Genomic DNA, 23655 nt, shown 5'->3' on the forward strand with positions numbered 1-23655 from the left:
ACACACACACACACACACACACACGCACGCACGCACGCACACACACGTGTTAAGTCAGTGTCACATTGTTCCGTGAGATAAACATGAGAGGAAATTTGTGCGAGCGCATTTTTCTTGGTGTAATTCTTCTTATTTTCTCATGTAAATCAGCTGGTAAGTTACTTCCAAAATATTCTGTAGACTGAATATAACATTGTTTAATAACTGGATGCGTCAAAGAAAATAATGCAGTGCGGCAAGTTGCAACATTTGCGCAATTCTTCAAAACTGTTTTACTTGATTACTAAATTTCACAGCAGTAGGTGTTATTTTTTTTTTAATTCTGTTATTGTTCTTTGCTAGGTCAGACATGCAGGGGAAAGTGTGGAGATGTGTTGGAGGAATGCTCCTGCCGTGCAACCTGCATGTCTTTGCTGAACTGTTGTGCAGACTACAACCAGTCCTGTTTCCAGGTGTCACCTCACTCCAGCTCCATGATGGGTGGGAGAGCTCTCAGGATCCTCAGTTTGGTCCTTCCAGCTGGTGGGCGCCTTCGCTGCAGGTTTGTGTCTCGAAACACGCAGTATGACCTTTGGATCCACACATCAAGGATCTATTTCCACTACATGTCCACAATGTGTAAAATACACACCCCGCCGCTCCGCTGGACAATTCAATATAATTCAGTGTGATCTCGTTCAACACGAGCTCATGATGGTTAGTTCTTCGTCAGAGAGGTGGTGATTTAGTGATACTGAGGTTGCAATTTAATGGTACGGTCCAGTTCAACACCACGACAAACTACAACCTCTGTAATAAACACCATTAATGCCTCACTGAACTTTATTATTTTTAAACAGGTCGAACCCGAGCAGTTGTTTTGGATTGCATTGGATTTTAAAAGTGTACCTAACAAAGCGGCCACTGAGTGGATACTATAAATGTGCTGTTTTTGTCACAACAAGGGACAATAGTTTGCTGTAGATTTTTGTGTGTGTTGTGTTACATGCACAATGATGAAATGTTGATGACTGATATTTGTAGTTAAATTCTAATAATGTTAATTATTATTAATAAGAAATAGTAAACCTCCTAAAAATCACACACAAAGTCCTAAATCCAAAATCATGCAAAAAGCAAATAGGATTCTGCTAACTTGGGACAATAACTTAACTCTATTAAGCACAAAATGTTTGAGGGGAATCTTTCATATTAATAAACTTGTACAACATAATGAGTAAGTATGCTGCTCTTGACAGCAGCAGGACATAATAATTTTATTAGATTTCAAATATATAAAAACATACTGCCTGCCTGTATAAAGAAATTACATATTACATTCTCCAATATTGCAGTATCAATATCCTTTCAATATAACTAATAGTTAAACCTTAAATTCACTGACTATGAACTCACATTTGAATGATTGACTCCCGTGTGCAGCTGCTTACGTCAGCCTGTGACAGTGTACTTGTTGCGTGGAAGCTTTTAAAATAGCTTTTCTACTGATGATAAGAGTCTACAGAAGAGAAACGCTATTACAGTAAGAACAAAGCTTCCGAACAATGAAATAAATTCACATCTGTGTCCGTTTCAGGTTCAAAGGTGAGATTGCAGGAGAGGGGTTTGTTGATGTTGACGGCCATGCGTACTGTATCTCTCCTCTGTTGTATGAGACGGGTTGGATACCGTTCGACGTCTCCACGGATGGAATTCATTTTGACAGCTCTGGAGAGTACTTGTCAGGTGAGTTGCTGAAATGTTAAGATGAGGTTTTTCACACCTCGGGAATTTGTCAGTAGCTGAACCTGTCATCTGATTAGTTTGATTTACAAACCGTTAAAAATTGCACCGATTGAGGATTCGAGGTCGGAAGTTATTTTAACCTTTTGTGAATACCGTGTTTCAGTTCCTTCTTTAAGGCTGGTATTTTTTAACAAGAACTCCAATCTCACGATGAAATCACTGTCAAAAGATTAAATAAAAATGGCACATTTAGCACTTATTAGGTCATTAATACTGCCAACATACAGTAAATAACAAAATACTGTATTTCTATTGAAGGGGCATGTTGGCGCAGTCGCCTGTCTGGTGCTGTTATTTCCTCTCGTCTCATCTTTTGGTTGCACATACTGACATATTTTTTTTTTACTTTGGATCAACAAAATTCCACTATGCCTAATATTTAACTGTGTGTCACCTTAACAGTTGTTGTCCCTCTCTGTGTTAGTCCATCCCAGTAAAGCGGACCCTGCTTTTGAAGTCACCCTGGTGAATGCGACGCACTGGCAGCACTACGGCACAGCGAACATGGCAGGACAGCTTGAGATGACGTGGAACAGATCCTTGGTCGGAGCAGAGAAGGTGAACGTCGAGCTGTGGGGTTACAGAGAGGTCAACAGGAGGACAAACGCAGCGTCCTCGTTGCGGGCCGAGCTGAGCTATCTGTACTCGCTCGGCAGGAAGCTGCCCAACACCGGCGCGTTCAGCTTCATCCCTGAGCCCAAAGAGGACTGCTCTGACTGGGAGTTGGGGAACATCCGCATCACTGCTAGTCCTAAACCAGATGGAGCAAGGTATCCGATAGCAAACATTAAGTATCTCAATATATCTGAACATTATTTCTGCCCATGTTTGGCTGATCGTGGTAAAACTGCAGATTCAGCGTAATGCTGCCGACTTTGTAAAATTGTTGAAATAAAGATAAAAACAATTACAGATAGAGAATTTACAAAGACTTTTAAAGCATATTTAGTCAATTTTTTTAATTTTTTTTTTTTTTTATCAGATATAAGAAAGTAAGTATTTGTTCATGTGATCTATTAGGCCCTTAAATTGGTCTGACTTTAAAACCACAAACCCTGCTGTGTGGAGGGGATAACCCACAGAAAAGTAATTTGATTATCATTGGCTCTATATAGAGTGTGAGTGTCACATTGATTCCAGAGTTCAGTATTGGCAGTATTGGTCAGACCACAGGCAGCTGCAGCCATTCATCGACTAAATGATTAGATTACCAAACGTTTGCTGGTTCCAGCTTCAGAGATGTGAGGATCTGCTGCTTCTCTCTCTTTTACATGTGTGCAAAGTGAATAGTTTTGACTCAGTTGGACAAAATCAATTATGTCAAGATGCTTTTTCTGTTTGGGAAGTTGTAATGGGCCTTTTTGTTTTGCTATTTTCTTGAATTTTCTAAACTAAATGATTAATGATTTATTAAAAAAAAAAGAAAGTAAAATAATTGTTAGTTTGAGCCACAGTTTAAACTTTATTTTTAGGTTTATAAATAACAAAGAGCAAATTCAAATTACAAGTGGTTATTGTTTACACACAGGGATGTACGAGGACTCTGGAGTGGAGGTCATGTCTTAGCATGGCACCTCGAGCAGGCTTTCAGAGACAACTCTTCAGCCTGGGCGAGGGACAAGTGTCTTCAGTGGGACGTCCTGGAGAAGAAGCTGCCGTACTTCCTGGATGAACTCATAGACTGTCCGTGCACTTTGGCTCAGGCCCGAGCAGATACAGGCAGGTTTCATGTGAGTCCACCCTGCACAATTAATCCCGTAATATTACGTCATTTATATTTGAGGTTTTAATATTATTAGTTTCTCAGTCAAGGTAGTTATAATAGTGACAGTAATAACACTATCTGCATTACAATGAATTTAGTGAATACGTAATGATAGCCAAATGTGCTTTCCCCAGATAACTTACAAGCAAAGCAAGACAAAGAAAAGAGTAATTTTAACAGATTTACTGCCTTTTGTTCACTCATCCAAAGTAGAACACTGTCTCACAAGAAACTGGTTCATGTGTACATGTTTAAAGTTGGATTTCATCTGCCAGTTTAAGCTTGTTGAGGCTCATTAATAACAATGTATTTAAGAAACTTCATTAATGTTCTGATGACTGTAGAAAAAGATCTGGGTGGGTGACTCAGCAAAATCAAAGTCCTTTGGTGATCAATTATATGAGGCCTTTGGGAGAGAAAATAAATAAAGGTAATATAAAGACAGTCAAATGGGATACATGCTTTGTTTCTTGACTCTTTATTCTTGACTAAATTTCAATGAGACCCTGAATGGTTTGACAAACATTTAGTTGGTTGCTATCTGCAACAGCCTGGTCAGCCGAGACCAGATTCACACAAACCAAAGGGGGCAAAGAGTGTGTTCATGTGGAACAATTTAGAAGCTTCAAAACACACAGAGCTTAGTTTGCAGGTTACAGATTAGGACTAAACAAATATATTAATTCAAATACAACTTTTAAAAAAGCCACGTTGCGCACAGTACGCATAAAGGAAGCCAAAGTTTCACAGTCATGTCACGGGGAATGTGTTTGTCGTCGCTGCATTTACAGATTTTAGAAAAGCGTCTGTCCTGCAGTGTTCAGTTCGGAAAACTTGAGCCAACGTGTTGGACACGGTACGAGGGACAAAAATGCTCTGTGGTTCCACAAAAAGTGGGACATTCACCTTATCTACAACCTCATCGCTACGCACTGGTCCTTTAAATCGCTGAGCGTGATCCGTGTTAAGGGCGGCTTCCTTGTTTGAGTTTTTAGTCAAGAGGATTGAGACTGTTCAACATGTATTCATTTTTTTCTTCATTTTGTTTTTTCAGATTGATTACAGTTGTGACTTTGAGAGGGGCCGTGTGTGCTCTTATCACCCAGGTAGTGTCCACTGCATCAGAGGAATTCAGGCCAGGTACGAGTAACAAGAGGACATTTTTGTTTTGACAATAAAAATACACATTTATTTTCTTTTTAATGTGATTTTCTTCTTTTATCTGCAGCCCTACTCATGGATCAGGGCAGCAGTGCTGCTATGACAGCGCAGGCACTCTGCTGCTAACGGGAGACTCAGTTGGATGCAGCACCCCAGAGAGGGCTCACTATTGGGGCTCGCCTCCATACGGGGAGCCCCTACGGGTGCCCTGGTATTCCCACTGGCTTTATGATGTCACCAGTTTCTACTACTGCTGCCTGTGGTCTGACCACTGCCATATCTACAACGACCGTCGACCTTCAAGCGGATGTCGCAACTACCAGCCGCCAAGATCAGGTGAGACCAAGTCAAATCGAGCTTTTTACAGACCGCATTCAACATTCAGCATAAAAATCACAATATCAGTCACAGTGACAATCGTGTCCTCATTCAAATCTGATATCAGAAATCTGCTTCATTAGTTGCTTCCGCTACCTTGAGCTTTGCTGTTCGATTATTATGAGCCTAGTCAGCATTAATGTCTGAAAATGAAATAATTGGAGAGATACCTGTCTGTATGAAAGATTTAAAGAAACTAGTCCAGTGACCGTTGAAAATAGCTTGTTTGTCACTACGGTTGCTGGCTTGTGTTATTATCTCTGCTGCTTTCTTAAGAACAGCTTGCTGCGTGCTAGGTGAATACACGCTTCACTACGTCACCAGACATTGATGTAATTTGATCCTTTAATAGAGGAGATGGAGAGGCATCACCTGTGATGTAACTCAGGCCTGTGCACTTTTAGCCAGCAACAATGCCAGCATTAGCTACTTAACAACAGGTCATGTAAGTTAAATGTCATTTCACCGAGAAAATATTGTTTTATATTTAAAATATCCAGTGGAGGAACTTAACAAAGTACATTTACTTATGTACATGGTTCTCACAGACAGCAATGATATAAATATTTGATGATCTTATGTGGTATTGTTGTAGATTAAATTACCCAAGCATGCATTTATTCAAATTAGCACAACCTTGAACATTTACATCTGTAAAATGCAACACACTCTACATACATGGTCGTTTTTTTTCATTTGGCTGATGTGAATTAGAAAGTGAAACACTTGGGCGTGTTTTAATAGCAGGACAAATCCAGTTTCTTGAGAAGAGCTCACTCTGTGGTCCCGGTAAGGTAGGCGGAGTCTCTGTCAAACCTTCAACTCATCAAAGCGGGCTGCCAGGTTTTGCTTTTTTTTAATTAATATCGAACGTGTTCAAAATCGCAAAAAAGGCCCAACCTTGGGTCGCCAGCAACACACCTACCGCGTTTCAAGTTGGTGGGACGAACGGTCGTGGAGATATGCCAAGGAGATTTCTGAAAGAGAAATATATAGTATGTATTTTGTGAATATATATATATATATATATATAAACTACTAAAATAGAACTAAAAATGCACTAAACATGTTTGATACGTTCACAAAATATATATATATAGATAATGATGCACGGCATTATGATTTTGGACAACATTAGTACATCAGGTATTTTATTTTATTCACATCAAACATCCCCATTTATTGGTGAACACAAAGTTTTGGTAAAACTGAGGCTGGAGAAGGAGCCTCGCAAACTGCAAGAAATAAAACGCCAGAGTGTTAATCTGTATCTGACTGCCTACGTGTTCCTCAACACACACAATGTCTTCAAATGGACTTCAGGGCAGCAGGTAAAACCAGATTAGTTACAGGAGAAGTAAATAAATTACAGACAGTAGCTGAGAGTTAAGATGTAGGAATATATTAAATCTCATAATAAACTACCTGCTCGCCAGAGACTGTGAAACAACATTAAGCTGCATACTGATATTATAAAAAAAAGTCTTTAGATGAGTGAGACGTCAGAAATAAATATGTTTGTTCCCAAATGTGTATCAGAGCTTTGTTTGTCGGTGCCTCACAGGTGTTGTTCTCGGGGATCCGCATTTCATAACGTTTGACGGCCTCAGATACACTTTCAATGGCAAAGGAGAGTATTACCTTGTGTCTTCGCCAGACAGAGAGCTGAGTGTTCAGGCCAGAACAGAACAGCTGAAACTTAAGAACGGTGAGTCTGTATGTCCTCTTTCATCCCCATCGTGCTTTTTCCCAAAGCTTTGTTTGGATGAAACCTGTTGCAGGACTTCTCCAGAGACCTTTTTTATCTTTCCGTTTCTATTTTGTATTTTTGTCACATTATTGATTATCTTCCTCTTGAGTCTGCTCACACGTATCAACTTTATTTCTTGCTGAATTTTGTCTTCTTTGGCCTGCACTCTTCAGACGCGTTCAAGACCGTGTCTTACTTTTCACACACTTCTGAGAGCAAGTGATGTCAAGTTTTTGTGTGTGTGTGTGAAACACGTTGGTGCGGTGTAATGACGTCTGTTTCCATAATCCCCTTTTGGTTTTTGCTCAGTGTCTCCCGGGGTCAGAGGCGGGGATAAAGAGCAGATGCTAGCGGCATTGGTTAGAATTTCCACCAAGTGATTACACAACAGCCGTGGGCTAAGTGACTGTAGATGGCCAGATGTCATTAATATTCCCCTCATTAGATCAGTGAGGCCAAACATCTGGATCATTTAAAATTGCACTGGCTTTGTGGTGATAAAACCATTGTTGATTTCACAATTTAACAGTGTGTAATTACAAAAAGGTACCTTGGCCAAAGCCACACGGCTGTCATCAGTGGCTATGAAGGAAAAGGCCTCTGATGTCATCGAGGTGCGTCTAGCAGAGGCCCAACTTCAGGTGCTGAGGAACCAAAAGATCCTGCCTTTCATTGAACAAAGATGGATGGACCTACATGGTGAGATGCTTTCGACACTCCTGACTCCACTTGGCATCTTTGAACTTTGATGGCAGCAGGCGAAGACTGTTTGGAAACTGTAAATATCTTCAGGATCATCAAATTATGTAATCGGAAATCTGTGAAATACAACCGTGTTAGCCTCAATTAAGTTTTGGGGGATTGTTGCACTGTGGAAAAGTGCCAATTGGAAAGAAAATCTTTGAGCAGTAAACTCATGGATCATTTGTGAATCTCGATATGGTGGTTTTCAGCCACCACATCTTGTGCTTAGATTTCTCCTCAGTGACTTTAAAAATACTTTAATTTGAATCCTTTTGGCTGCAAAGCTACGGGTCAGGTATTAATTATGTTCATAAAATGGGACTACCTCTATATCACCATGTAAGTCCTGCTGAGTGCAGCCTTAACTTCTCTTGTCATCTATAGAAGTATTGTGAGGTTTTGACTTGAATGTATTTCATTTGTCTGGTTTGTAAAGTTTTTACATCTTTAATAAAATGAAACATTGAAACAAAATCCCTCTTTTTCTTGCAGGAGTGTTTGTGTTCACCTCCGGTCCTCACAATGTGACGGTAATCTTTTCCTCTGGCGTTGGTGTGGAGGTTCGTATGCATGAAGAAACCATGGCAGTGACTGTCCTGCTTCCAGCAGAGTTTTCCAACCACACCCAAGGTCTGCTCGGCCTGATGAACTCTGACCCCTCGCATGACCTGATGACTCGGCATGGAGAGGTCATCTCCTCAGCTGACGCCACGCTGGAGGAAATCTTTACCTTTGGAGCCGGCTGTGAGTGTGAAAGACTGTTAGACGTGTGTTTGTGAAACAACAATCAGATTGAACATTGCTGAAACAAGCAGTTCTCACTCTAAAGCAGCATATACATTGAACTTAATATGAATTATGCTTATTTAATGAAATCATCTTTTTGAGGAAAACTCTATTGTATGTTTAAAAGACAAGAGCTGGTTAGGGCTTGTATGATTTGCTCCTAATCACCTGTCATTGTGCTGTTATAAATGATTTCCATATTTGGCTACAACAATGACAAAATGTCCCTCAGAGTGCACATTAAGAAACGACGCACGTGTTTAGCGTCAGCTCATCTTTAACAGATTATAAAGCCATATCAGGAACTGTGACCATACAGTGCCTGTTCAACACAGTTGGGGTCTGACCACATACATACATGATGGTAATGTTTCAGTTACAGCACATTTCCTCCAAACCTGGCATAACTGTCTTTTCATGCACTTTTGACTGAAAGCATGTGTTCAGTATAACTGCAACAAACAGTCAAAGTAAGCTCAGAGGAACTCATTTATATACAGTATTAGTGTTGGTAGGGAGACATTTTTCAATGCAAGTCAAAAGAAAACCATCATGTAGTGGAGGTCCTGCATGGATCTCTTGGAGTTTTGTTCATCCAGCAACAGCCTCATAACCACAGGAAACAGCTTCAAATGGTGCCAACGCTCATATGACAGAAAAACGGATTTATATTGAAATACAATACTTTATTATTCAAAAATATAATTTTGTGAGTAAAATGGGGATTCTGCATCAGGTTGGTTGACATTTAACAGCAAATCACACAAAATCACAATCTGGCAGTTAAGCAAGCAAATAAACAAAATAACAACAAAAAACTCTGCAGTGGCTCGGCAGCCATGAATCCTAAAAAATAAATCTTAGTTAACAGCAGGTAATTACTCACAAAAGAAACAAATTAATAGAAGAAAATATATTCAAAACCCGCCAGTTACACAGCAGATCTCTGGTCAGATTCAAACCAACTGTCCCTCTGCAATCATGTTTAAGACGCTTTATACATACATACATAGAGCATGCAACAGGTGTGCAGCATACATATGTGTGTGTGTGTGTGTGTGTGTGTGTGTGTGTGTGTGTGTAGTGGGCTCCTTACTCTGTTCTTTTTAACTCCACGTTTCCTATTCTTATACAGTACAGCTACAAACGTTGTGCTTACACTGTATTTGGCAGAACTTTGAGCGACGTATGTGTCGGTAATGTAAAAACTAATGCAGTTGTTGATGCTCTGTCATGAGGTCATCGTGTCATGACTTCTACTACTGACATTCATTTGTGTTGTTTTGAGATTCGAAACTAGTGTTTCTAACCTACCATCCAAAATGATGTCCATTTGTTCTGTGTGTGTTTATTTTTATCCACAGGGAACATTTCAAAGGAGTCCTCCCTTTTCACATACGACTCAAAGTACCTTTTGGATACATACTATTTCCCACCGAGCCACGACCCTGCTTTTGTTCCTGCCTTTTCTCTACCTGAGAGACCTGATGACCGTTTATTAGCAGACATATTGACGCTGTGCTTTGGAGAAGGAGCGCAGTTCTGTAAATACGATACCCTGACCACTCGGAGCCTTGCAGCAGGAAACGCCACACTGAGGGCCTTCCAAAGCCATCAGGCCCTAACGGAGGCCCTGGAGCCAGGTACAACAACAAACAAGAGTCCTCTCCAACTATTCATCTGCTCTCTTTTCTAATCATCAGCTCCTGCTGACATAGTGACACAGTGTTTATGTCTTTTTCGTTAATTTGCAAAAGCATAATTTGTGTGCATGTTTTGTCTTTGAATAAATAATGGAATACCTGAAAGTTTAACATTCAACACCAGTAAGAGTGTGTGTGGTTAGAAATGATCATACACCACAGTCTCATAGTGCACAAAACAAAAGTAATGCTGTTCCAAATGGCACACTTGTTTTCTAACACTCACTATTTTAGGTGCATCAGTGTGTTCACACTGTCAAGTACAGAAACATGCAGAGTACCAGGATGATGCACTCAAAACAGTCCAACAAAGACAGTAGAGGAAGGGGCGGGGCCACTGACGTAAAGAATGGTCAAATTTAGATGTCTGAGGAAGCTGCAGCTGTTCCTGAACTCAGCACAAAAGTGATTCTTTTTCACTGCCGGTGCTGGACAGAAGAATCAGTGTGTTAAAGAGAGGGAACGAAAGCGCGTTCATTTTTGGTTAAATAATTAAAGCTGCATATATGTTGGCAAGTGACGTGTTTACGGCAGTGTGCGATTTAAAACAACACCACCCTGTCAAAATTCCTGCACGACACAAACAAGAGTCCTCACATGTAAGAGCACTACTGGTTAGTGTATGAAGGGAAGTATGTCATTTATAACACAGAATCAGAAGCATTAGTTTTTTCTCCATGTTCTTACACCTGCTTATCTTTCAGAAACATTTGATTGTCACTAGTTAACAAAAAGCAGTGGTCTTAATATGTACGTGTTGTTGTCCCTTAGTGGTGTCTTGTGGCTGGCTTCCCACACCCAAGAATGGGAAGAAGAATGGGACACATTACCTGGAGGGAAACACTCTGAGCTTCAGCTGCAATGAAGGCTACAGACTGTACGGTTCAACAGAGCGCACCTGTGTGGATGATGGGACCTGGACAGGAGAGCAGCCCTACTGTGTTACAGGTTGGTTGTCAAGTGAAACCCAACACATAGCTGTCTGTGTTGAGAAAATGAACTCAACTGTAATGTGTGTGAGGAGAGCACCAATGTTGTGACATCCTCCATAACCTATAAACACAATTCTGTCTTATAGAAGATTGTATAGAACTCTTAAAACTCTTCTTTGTGGTACATTCACTGATCCGTTTACATCAGACGTTTGAGAGACAACATTGCAGTCATGAGCAATGATTTCAGAAATCAAACCCAGAGGACAAACAAGTTTGTTGCACGCACGGATGTAGTTAAAAGGATCATGTGAATTTGATCAAATTTATATGTCTTTAAACACGGAGACATTTCAAAACAGTCTCCTCCGGCGACGCAAATACCAAATGTCAATAAAACATTTGCAAAAAAAGAATTCTCTTTTCCTGGATTACGTATCTTAACGGCTTTGTACCGCTCTGGAAGTTGAGCCTTGTAGTGTACTGATCCAAAAGAAACAGTGGCTGCATGGAGGGTAGGAAGTCAAACTAAAATGCAACATGCCTCATTATATACTGTCACTGCCATAAGTTTAGTAGAGTTTAGACTGAGGTAAAAATGCAAAAAACATTTGTCATAATTTTGACAAAAGCTGTTGTCTGTTTTTTCATGCAAATTTTTAGTAGTATTGATAATACTTGGGAAAGAGTTTGTCATGATGACTTAGAAAAGTACTTTTTAAACTAACTTATCACTAGTAAACCCATCACATGTTTTATATTCAGTATATCTTCCACATGAGACGGACTTTGTGAATCCGTCTCTTCTCATGAAGTCTTTCTGAAAGCAAAGATTAAATAGACTCTTCTCTCGGCCGCTCATGCAAACCATCAGCAACAAAGCTATAAACTTCTGAACCTGGATTGTCTTGGCTTTTTGTTTGGGAATGAGAACCACCTGGATCCCACTAATGGCTTCATTCATCACCCCAACCATGAACTCAATGAGTGCAGTTGTAGTTATGAGCTGTTGCCATCAGGTGGCAGTATTTCCCACTGAATTCCTAGTGTTTCGTGTGGCGGAGCAGGTTAATGCCACCTTTTGTCCCACTGTTTAGTGTGAAGTATTCACAACAAAATTAATCGTTCATATTCCAGTGACAGTAAGACTGGATGAAATTAGTGGCATATCTCATTTTTCATTGATGTTAAGGCTTCTCTTCACTGATGCATCAGCTTCAGTGAAGTGAGGAGGTAGAGAAACAAAGCCACTTGACTTGCGATCCACCTCTACCTTCAACCCTTCATGGCTTCCCTCCAGTTCTCCATCCTCTCCTTGTAAGAGCTGTAAACAGAGACTTCCTCTCGATAGTGATCGGAGATGAATGGACTTCATGGATCAGATTTGGAGGCCCGTGTAAACTGCTGGGTCACAGCTGGAAATAATTGACACTAACTTATTCATTATGCAAACATATTAGTTTTATAACTCGGTTATCCAGTGCAGAAGAGTTCAGACATGTTTGTCATTCAGCCAGGTGAGGTTTTTGTTACTTTTTTCCTTCATTGATGATTTCGTCCTTCTCACAGTGATCTGATTTCTGGCTGTCTTAATAGGGTTGAAGCCGACCTGTCAATATAGTATGTACAACAACATACTGTCACACACTACTTAAATATAAAGCCATACCCACAGGGACTTGTCAGACTGAATGTTTAGAAAGTATCCATCTTAATAAGTGTTAAAATGATCGACTAAATATAGCACCACTGACATGCGTGTAGAGATAAAAACTAAATCAATTTTATATAATATTATGGCTGATTGAGATAGTGGTGAAGTTTGATTGGTTTACCCAAAACGGCCACAGTCAGGTGATTAGAAGAAGCAGGGAGAATGAAGTGAGGAAGAACCGAACATAAAGACGGTCTTCCTGATTGAACGTGTGCTTTTAGGTCCATTTGTGTATACACACACACAGACACACACAGACACACACACACACACACACACACAGACACACACAGACACACACACACACACACACACACACACACACACACACACACAGAACCAGGGCCCTTTTTAGCTACAGTATGTGACAATGATTACACTTGCTCTCACACTCTCATTACACAAATCAGAGATAACAACTGTCAACATGACCTGAGGTGCACAATGGCAGGTGTTGCATGAGCTGTTACCTCTGCCAGTCCAACGTGACCTCCAGCCAAGTAAACAATACTAAATACACCCCTGAAATGCCCTGATGGATCCCCCCCTCCCACACACACACACACACACACACACACACACACACACATACAGTATACACACACACACACACACACACACACACACATGCCCGCCCCCGCCTTCCCCTTATATAAATCACTGCAGCATGATGTGTTGGCTGAACAGCCACAGAATGGGAGTCATGGTTAAGATGCCGAACAACAAATGACACCACATCCAGTCTGACTTCTTCTTTGAGTCACATTTTAATGAGGCGCTGTTTAAACGGCGCCTGTCAGCCGTAGGAACAGGAAGTCGCCTCCATTGAAAATGGATCCCCTGTATGAATTTGCCCCATCCTGCAACACCTGTTTAAGGGACATGCTGCACTTGTTTGTGTGCTTTTCAATCATTGTGGACTTTAAATAGCAGTAGTGGTGCAGTGTATTGTGATGATCATTGTCAATTTGGTCCTCTGAAGAGACTAGAGTGTTTGGGGAGGGGGAGTTAAGGTAGAAAAATCCTTGGAGTGTTTTTGATCTAAGCGCCCACTGGGTCACAGGAGATGCAGAAGATCATAAAGATTTCTTCTTTAGCTGTGCCTTTCCACGGTCTTCTGAAGAAAAAAAAGATCCTTGGTCGAGTATCAGATGCATACAAATAACAGGTCCACTCCACCTTAATGGCTTCATAATATGAACAGAGCTGCTTGCGTAGAGGAGAAGAAAGTGATTAAAGGAAAGGTGACAGCTGCCAGAAAGGGATAGAGTGTTTTTTACGGGGAGAAGTGACGTGTGTTGCAAGACAAAGCCTCACTCAATTTTCTGCCTGTGGATCTGTCCTCAGATTCCCCTGAGGTAGAGCAGCTGAGCACCGAGAGAGACACAAGTTTCTGGCAAATGCAGTTTATGTAGAAGAAGGAGGTTTGAAATGCCAACAGCTTGAGACCTAAAGATCAATCCTGTTGCTCACTCTTCAGTGTTTTGTCTGCGGCCTTTTCTATCAGTGAACATACAGGAAGTTTCTGCCTAAGAAGGTCTTCTTATCAGGCTTCCTCACACGGTCCCTATATTTTGTTATTCTTTCTTTTATTTTGAATTGCATTTTCAGTCAGTTTGTGCTCATGCGCAGATCACTGACGTATCTGTTGAGGGCTGTTTCTTCTCTGTGGTGAGGTGTAAATCTGAATGAGAGGGCTGTTTCTCATCACATGTGCAGCCGGTCCCGACGCTTCATCTTCAGCAATCCAATCTATTGTTTTAGGTTACGACTACAAGTTTATCATGATAAAACAAGGATTTAATGAGTGAAAAATATTACTTTTAACATATTTATCTTTTCTGGTGTCGTTGAATAGAAAACAAAGGCATGAAGCAACATTCCTTTTTTTTTTACAAAAAAGGTTTTATTAGAAAGGTTTGAACAGTTCTTGAACGCTCCAGGGTCCTCTTGACGAACCTGCGTTCATTCGGCCTCTTCTGGTTCAGCCGTCACCTCCTGCTGCCCATTTGTGATTCTTTTCACCTCCTCGCCATAATTACAAGTGAAGTCCATTTTCATTTGTATCTTTAAGCTGTATCTCTGAGTATATCTGTTAAAAAAAAAAAATGCTACTTGAAGGTGTGCAACTTCTGAAACGTCTCTAATGGTCTCTGGACAGGTGACCATTATTAAAGCCATTTCCAACATTCTGGGTTAATTTCAGGAAACAGCACCGTTAAAACCAATGAGGATAGACAGTGGCTATAAATCATCTTGATGTCTTGCAGCTCATTTCTCTATGATATGCAGTGGTAAATTGAAGCAATTATCAGAGAGTATGTGGGAACAGCTTGTGAATGTTAAAAACTACTTAACCCTGAAGCACAGGAGACAAAATAGGAGTGTTAATAAAATGGATAAATGGTTGATGCAGTCATATTTTTCTGGTCTGAGTGGTTTTAAAAGCACAAATGCAAATTTGACCAAACCTGTAGGAAACCTTGAAGGTTATCATGTTTTGTGTATGAAAAAAAGACGAAATATAAGTTCATTGATGTTGAAACATCAAGTTATTATAGCGTGTCAGTGAAAGGGTACTCATCTAACTGTTGTGAGGGTATGAAAGAACAAACATGCTGGAAAGCACTAACACACAGCACTGATGTCTGACATTACATATGCAAAGCACCCGAATTGAATAGACTCGCCTCAAGATGGATGGAGCTGGAAAATTAAATGGAGTTGATGTAGGTGTGCTATAAAACAAATATAAACAGACACATGCCCCACAGTCACAGACCACCAAAAAGGTTAGCTGTTGGCATACCGCTGCTGCTGTGTAGACTTTACATTCTTGATCTCCTTCAAGAGAATAGACTGAGGCACAATGCGCATGCAGTGACTGAAGTTGTGTTTTAATTGGCGACTACCAGGCTTTGTTGTGTTTATGCAACAGGGTGCTTCTCAAGTTTATATGTGGAACATTTGATGACTGAAGGTTGACACATGTTTCCAGTTCCAAGAATACTTGCAGCCATCACATTAAGTGAGACAGCTACACACATCCGATGACAACAGCTCTGAACAGAGACATCCACTGTTACCACGGAGATAAAGATCAACAGAATTATTTTAAGATGATAACAGCTCTGTCAAATAAAAAAAACAAAAACCCTTTATGTTAAGAAACGCTTCAAGTGATAAGAGTGTAGCTCGGGGATGTTTCGGTGTAGTAAACAGATTTTTCATTTGCATTTTCTTTGGGAGATAAACACTGGAAAATGTATTTTAACCAGACTGAACAATGATGAACTTAGAAATTTTGAATTTTCAGAGTTTTAATTGGTAACATATTTTCATTTATTTACAGGTACAGATTACACAGATTGGTGATATTCACTACCATCTTCAAATGAATAGAAAACACCTTCTTTTTTTTTGTTTGCTTCAACCCGTTCAGTCGAACACCATGATGTCTGTCATGTGTTGATCGCTGGAAATGAAATGCTTCCAAAAAGCAGTGCCATTGCTCCCCGGAGCTCTACTATGTGATCAATGCTGGTCAGTTCAGTGGGATAATCAGAAGGAAAAAGATGCTCGTTAACACTGACTGAGTGTCAGTCATCCACATGCTTCCAGTGCAGCTCGTCACATTGATGCCGAAGGCTTCAAGCAGTTTGACACCAGTGGTTCTGCATCCAAGTCTTGGACATTTGTAGCGACATGGATTGGTTTTGGCTGGAAGTAGGGAAATTGTCTCCTCTCAGTGTGAAGTGTAAAAAACGTTGGTACTTGAGCTAACGAGCCTGCAGGCTGATTTAACGAGGACCTGCATGACTACTGGTGTTAAAGCTAACTTGTACTAAAATATAAGGTTTACCCTTCAAATAAACTGACTGATCCTGCATGTTCAACCTCAGCCGTACCCCGATTCAAGCTCGGACTGCTGCACATCCTTCCTCTTCAGTTTTCCATCACGGTGTTTCTCCTAACATCAGTGCATCCCCGGTTGCCTTTTGACTTTGCATTGATCCAGATTGTGTTCTGAAGGATCAATGGCTTATAACAGTGACTAATACTGTGATGTGATTTTCACAGACGACAACGTGGGGTTTGTTCTTGGCGCTGTTGGTTCCCTCTCAGCACTGGTCACAGCGGGAGTGATGATCAGACGACACAACAGGCAACAAGACAGGTGGGTTACACGGTTCACTTCACAGAAAAATCAATCCCTTAGTTCTCGTGCTACAAAATTCACACCTTTTGACCTTCTCCGTCTCTTTGTTCCAAAATGTAGAAAACAAGAAACATGAAATATGCAAATATGAAATTCGGCAGTTCACCAGTCATATAATTATTTTCTTTTAGCTCATGTACTGGCCTCTTTTAGTCTTTTGAGTTCCTGGTTGACTGAAAAGTGTGATGCCCAGCAAGCTGAAATATAGTTTCAGATGATAAATTATTTTTTCGTTACATGGCAAAACGGAAGGAAAAGTTACTTCACTGTCGTCAGCCTTTTACCTGCTGCTGACAAAGACCGTTGTCTTGTTTTATAAACGCATTTTTGACAGGAAATTGTTTTTCCTGTCGCAGCTTCACAATAAAAGCCTCCTCGTGTTTTACCAGCTGACCACTTTTAATTTGAAGCATCAGCAGTAACTAAATGAATTTCAAAGTGATAAAATGACATAGAGTGATTACATGTTGATGCCTTGTTCCCTGTAAAACATTCTCAGTTTAATGGAATATAAATCCTGCGCTGGAATAACTCCAGGAAAACTACTATATAGACACCATACAATAAAAAGCTTTCTTCAATGTTTGTATTAAAAAACAGGTTTAAGGTTTAATTGCATGTACATTTTATGGATTGTAACTTTAAAATAACACTGAACTCTCCGGTAGAATCAAACTAAAGACCACTGTAACCTCGTGATGTCGTCCCTCTCAGTACACTGTACCAATGAAAAGGTCTCCACAGGTCAAGGACGCTCTGAATAAAGACACAAATAATGGTTTGTTGTTGTTTGGTAGGCCTCCAGCCACTCGTATATCTTTCATTCTATCTTTGAATAGATTACATGTTTGAAATTGGAAGTACTTGTTGTCTTGCACATAGCTGGAGGTCTTCTTCCCCTCCCATCTCCTCCCAAGTCACCTTTTCGCTGTGCTCGCAGAGACTCACAAAAGCAATGAATCCCACCTGTTTATTTGATATCCAACGTGTCCCAGCCTCCTAACCATTACTCATAAATTTCCTTTCTGATGTGATCAAACGAGATAAACCCATACACCCTGTGGGGTCGTGCTCATGACTGCAGTCCAGAGAAACAAGAGGCTAATGGAAGCGCTAGCTCCTGGGCATATACAAGCAAATTAAAGGCCTGTTTTATGGCCTCATAGACTTCATTTGGGCTTTCCCCCACTATAACTCCAGCAGGGGAAGGAAAAAGATGGATATTAGGAGTCAAGAGCCACCTGCGGCTCCCAGCAGCTCTTGGATCAGGCGTCCCACGAAACTGCTGTGTTTTCAAGTTCTGAGGGAAAGGAGCGAGCACACCTGCCCTCTCTTGATCACAGGAGGCCAGGTGTAAAAAGAGGCAGAGAGTGTCAAAAGGTCTGCAGATGTGAGGGAGGTGATCTCACACTGACAACATGCTGATACACATGCGAAGGCTGGAGACCCAGAACACACACAGCCAGGACGGATCCTGCACATACAGTAGCTGAAAAATGTGTAGGGAGACTTCTTACATATTCCCTGAGCGAGTGGTCACACACACACACACACACACACACACACACACACACACACACACACACACACACACACACACACACACACACACACACACACACACACACACATGCGTACACACTCTCCCACCAGCAAGTGCGGACACATCGATTCTCCAACATCAGAGGCAGAGCAGGGTGGAAGTAGCATCGAGCAGGGGTCTTACTGTATTTCAGACGTCTGGGTTGTGTGTCTGGAGGAAACAAGCAGTGATACTACACAACAACTGTGTGCGTGTGTGTGCGACAGCTAGATAGCGGCCTGCTGTGCCTCTGTTCCATGCGTGGAAGACTTGCAGGGGTACTTTCCACATCTAGGGTTACTTTGCACGTACCAACACGTTGACTGGCAGCTCAACACAGGAGTAAGAAAGTCATTACACCATAATATGTGAGTCTGTGTGTGTGTGTGTGTGTGTGTGTGTGTGTGTGTGTGTGTGTGTGTGTGTGTGTGTGGTGTGTGTGTGTGTGTGTGTGCGTGTGTGTGTGTGCGTGTGTGCGTGTACCATCACGTCTCCTCCACTTCTTCTGTATGACAACGTCAGAAAGGTTGAGGGGGCCTTTGTCTGAACGGGGAGAAGCGTGTAAAATGAAGGTGTGAGATGGGAAACACGGTTAGAAACCGTCTCAAAACCAAACGGCAGAAAATCCCCGTAGTCAATCAAACCTGACTTAAAAACGATTGAGAATAACATATTGTTTAAGGATGAGTGCTGCTTATCAACCTCTCATTATATTACTCATTGATGGTGTTCTCGCCGTAGGATGAAATTCTACCTTTTTAACGTATTAAAGCTTAATATTTTTGAACGTTCACAAGTTATTTTTTTCTATTGTTACAATCCATGTTTGGACTCGATTAACATTATCAGAGAAACTGTGGTTTTACTATAGAAGCCTGGTACTCTTTAGGCTGATTGTGTAGTGAGAAAAGGATGGTTATTTGTAACGCTGTTAAATGGACATATGTGCTCCGGATGGGATTAAACTCACTGACATCCCACCTCCCCTCAGTGTAATGGATCTCCTGTAAATAGGGCTTAAAGGAAAGGTTCACTCTCATCTTTCCGCATGTTTCTGAAACCTGCTGTGATCCTTCTGTTCGTAATGGCTTTGAAGCGATTCCTTCCTAACGTGCCCCCCCCCATCAAATACAGGACACAATCCACTTGATCTTCACTCTACGAGAATCCCCAAAAGCCACTGATGCATTTTTAGTTCCGATACGATGTTGGGACTTTGTACAGTTTTCCCTGTTTTTATATTAGCTGTTAATAAAATTATTAATAAGAGCAATAAAACACTTGTTATTAGGAACCGAGTTGAAAATAATCCCTGCCCTGAAGGTTACCAGACATGTTTCCTGCGGTTAGTTTTGATTAAACAAGTGTTCTCTATTATTCAACTTTCATAAAGCAGCAGGAGACACAGTCTGGATGGCTTTTTCTCCCAAAATATCTTCGGAAAGAAGATGATCCAATAGCAAAAAGGGTGTTTATTCTTACTAACTTTTGAAATTTCACTTCTTAGTTTTTAAAGTTTTTTCAGTGACTCTTGTTTCGTTTGTGTTTTCAGAGAGAGAAAAGAGAAACCAGACCAGATGGGGATCCAAGAACAGACTTGCTAAACCATCAATCCTTTTGGATTATGGATCAGCTACATGGTCTGTGGCCATAAATATGTTTAGAGCTGAAAGTTTGGAAATCACATTCACTCAGTCTTCTCTTGACCTGCTGACCTTATCAGGAAAACCTCAGGCGTTATTCTTCCAGCTTGTTGTTTGGCCTCATGTTTTTCCTCTTGTTTAGTTTGGAAAACCTCCAGCTTGTGGTAAATGGCGCATGGGGTGACGAGTGAGGGCGCTGAAGTAAAGGAAAAATGCCATGATTGTTTTTGTATCCCCGTTTTGCATGACTGAATGTCCGATGTTTGCGAGAGAGAGAATTGTATAAATACTACATGGAGATATCATCATTACAATCAACACTCCCTTCTGCCGTTCACTTTAAAATGGGACCAGATGTGTTCATGTTCATGTCAAGTGTGAAGTGAACCTGATCATTCTTTTGGTTGAAAAACTCTGAACTCTTATGCAGCTGATGTTTGGGCTCGCAGCTTTCACTCAAACGAAGGGTTTTGCTGAGTGACTGAAGCAGAGAAATTCACCAATGTTACAGAGAGGTCAACTTTTTGCACTAGATTAACACCTGATTTCTGAATCCTTGCACTGTTACTTATCTGTATTTCAAGCCAGCCATTGAGTGGAAATATAAATGTTTTAAAAATCGGTGAGAAAATAAATAAATCGTATTGTGCCATGTTTATCTGGTGGTGTTTTCTGTGTGTGCACTACTGTTTGGATCTCAGAAATAAAGAATCATCTCCACTTCATCCCAGCAGACATGCATCGTCTGGCGCGTCGGCGTGCCCCATCGGTTGGACCGTCATCTCATGTTACCCCCGTAGTCTTCTCCTCTGCTTTGAACCTGACTCACTTCTCCTTTTCCAAAACAAAAACCTTCGGGGTGTGTGTGTGTGTGTGTGTGTGTGTGTGTGTGTGTGTGTGGGGGGGGGGGGGGGGGGGGGGGGTGTTTTAAAAGGAAACAGTGACAGGGTCTCGTGGGGCTGATCTCTGGGAGTGATAGCTGGGGGTCCGGCTGGGGAAGAAGAAGCAGGGCTCTTGTTGAGGACTAATTGAAATAACCTGGCTTTTCTGCTCATAGAACGCTTTGAAGTTTTTGCTGCATGTGTTTCCCAACTAGCAAGTTGTGCAACGCTGTATCTGATCTTACAGCGCCTGCAGACACTGACTGCTGCTGCTCTGTCATGTCTCAAAGATCTCTTTGTTTTTCACATAAAAACACATGAATGTTTCTTATGAACACAAATAAGTACAGGTATGATCACCTGGAAATGAAACAGGCCCTGACGCCCTCACAAAGGACAGTGAGAAGCCTCCCTGCGTGTCGACGTCTGAGGTCCTTCTGCTGTATCAGCTCAGATTTGACTTGCTTGCCGTTTAATCTTCTAACTGGGAGCAAATTTGCCTGCTTTCATGTGTCAGTCAGTACTTACAGGAGAGGCAGTAGAGCAAGCGTCTGCGTCTGTTTGCAGAGTCAGATGCTGATTAATTGCGAATGGATGAAAGTGGAGGGTTTTTCATCTCTGTGGGGGCCTGTTCTAACCCCGAATGTTTACGCTCACTTAACGTCTCAACAAGCCGGCGTAATTAGTTCAATCATATTCAAACACAAGTAAATGCTAATGTGCTCTGTGGAAGCCTGTTGCTTTCACGTGGGACTTTTCCCATTTCTCAGATCTGCTCCACATCCCTGGATCATGAAGAAAGGCTTCTGAAGTGGCTTTTGGATGAGGCTTTTGTTTTGGGTGTGCGTTTTTTGTTTCATGTCAACTCCAGCTTTGCAGGTGTGCTTTGTCCCTAACCTCTTAATACCTCATGGTTGAGCAGCGCCTTCTGATGTTAACTCCTAATTTTAAGGCGTAGGTTAAAATAAAGGTTGATTTTGGGATTAAGATGTTTGCCCAAACACAGAGTTTTGTCACTGGCAACGTGAACACTTTACATTGGAGAGAAGATTTGAGCAAAGTCAGCTAATCCTAAGGTAGATAAAAACAAAAGCATTTTTTTTTTTTGTAGTTATACTTTATTTTTAGATTCTCTTTTTACAAACAGCACAATCCTAAAACAAATACGCAAATAAAGAGTATTAATGATCTTTTAATAGAACTAGTCATGAACTCAACATAAAGTCAGAATCTGCTCCACAGACAGATGAACAAACATTAACATACAACATACAAACCGAATACACATAAATACATCCATATATATGCAAATATATAGGTAAATATGGTAGAATATGACATTTTACAGACAAAAGAAACTACCTGAGTTACACTTTTTTTCTAAAATATCCTCCGTGATTGTCTGTTGAACTAATTTATTCTTGGCTTGTCCTTTTCCAATTTCCTGCGATTTGCTTCCTCGCTGTGGTTCTCAGGATCCTAAATAAATATTCACAAGTTTAATTAACTCAGATCTTAAGCAGTGTTACCAGTCTCATCGGAGCCGTGACGGCTGAATGCAAAGCACACAGAATTCATACTGAAAGTCAATGAAGTACAAATCAGAGCTGAACCTCAGCTTCTGTACGGCCTCAGAGAAGTGAATCTTCAAACAGAAAATGGTCTCGACATCAACACTCAGTATAAGTTTATCACTCACAGACCAGCTACTATTGTTCCTTCCTCTCAGTCATCAACATCAGAGGCTGAACTTCATCCCCTGAGGCCCTGTAATCCACTCAGAGACCAGCGGCTGCTGGGACACAAGCTTAATTTTTCATCGGAGTCAGTTCTTTTTATAATGGAGCACGTCATTCTCCCAGGCCACAGAAAAGGCAGATACCTCACTTTACTACACCACAGATGAGCGTAGCAGAGCAAAACAGACCCAACATGCCCAATCCACCCTTACAGATGTTCGTCGTAGGCCATGCCCAACACAGGAAGCCATTTAAGAGCAAATCAATCAGCCGGCACTGTGGAAACTGGGGGACAAACCTCCATGGAAAGCTTGTGGAGGGGCACATTGCCAGGGGAGTGAGATGCACACAACTTGTACCAAATATAAATTCATTGCAGGCTCTTGGAAACTTGTGTTTTCATAAACACAAGAGCTGGGTGGAAGCGAGTTCCTGATTCTTAGTGATTCAAATGCAAAGCAGTGGAGTGCACGGACAAAAAGAGAAGTGAGGGGAGGAAAATAAATAGAGAATTGTTGTTGTTTACCTTTTTATGCCTTGAGGGTAAATATTTTTAAAGCTCATTCTTGTCCTGAGAATCATTTTAGTGGTGATAATCCTCAAACAACATCACTCTAATTTCGCAAATGAAAGGAACACCAACTATTTTACGCACAGATCAACTGTTCTCATGAATAAAGATGTGCGCCCTGGAACTTCTTCACGGCATGCAAAGATGAAGTTGTTCCTCGTCCTGCTTGTTGGCTTCCCTTTGAATGAGTTCAGCCCTCAGAGATACGAGCTCATCAGTCCTGTGACAACCTTGCTTTCCATATCTCTTCAGGCTGAAAGACAACCTGCAGCTTTTGTGATTTGCTTCCATCTGCTTTGATT

General features: G+C 41.1%; 1 protein-coding gene across 1 annotated transcript; it reads left to right on the forward strand.

The window, feature by feature from the left end:
• Positions 1 to 83: 83 nt before the first annotated feature.
• On the forward strand, positions 84 to 20781 carry susd2 (sushi domain containing 2). The gene is made up of 14 exons (XM_069138891.1): positions 84 to 153; positions 343 to 541; positions 1577 to 1725; positions 2210 to 2555; positions 3314 to 3515; positions 4605 to 4690; positions 4779 to 5047; positions 6654 to 6797; positions 7386 to 7538; positions 8076 to 8327; positions 9734 to 10012; positions 10844 to 11020; positions 16799 to 16895; positions 20072 to 20781. Exons 1-14 carry the CDS (start codon positions 84 to 86, stop codon positions 20121 to 20123), a joined length of 2475 nt encoding a protein of 824 aa, XP_068994992.1. The 3' UTR covers positions 20124 to 20781.
• The last annotated feature ends 2874 nt before the right edge of the window (positions 20782 to 23655 follow it).

The sequence above is a fragment of the Embiotoca jacksoni genome, unplaced genomic scaffold (assembly GCF_022577435.1).
Source record: "Embiotoca jacksoni isolate LCO1_2020_lvr unplaced genomic scaffold, fEmbJac1.0.p SCAF_8, whole genome shotgun sequence".
NCBI lineage: Eukaryota > Metazoa > Chordata > Actinopteri > Embiotocidae > Embiotoca > Embiotoca jacksoni.

What these genes read in the sequence shown, in the direction of transcription:
- susd2 (XM_069138891.1), top strand. Translation starts at nt 84, where the DNA reads ATGAGAGGAAATTTGTGCGAGCGCATTTTTCTTGGTGTAATTCTTCTT. An exon ending in ACAGCTGAAACTTAAGAACG is followed by an intron (nt 6,798 to 7,385) that starts GTGAGTCTGTAT and finishes AATTACAAAAAG; the next exon opens with GTACCTTGGCCAAAGCCACA. An exon ending in GCAGCCCTACTGTGTTACAG is followed by an intron (nt 11,021 to 16,798) that starts GTTGGTTGTCAA and finishes TGATTTTCACAG; the next exon opens with ACGACAACGTGGGGTTTGTT.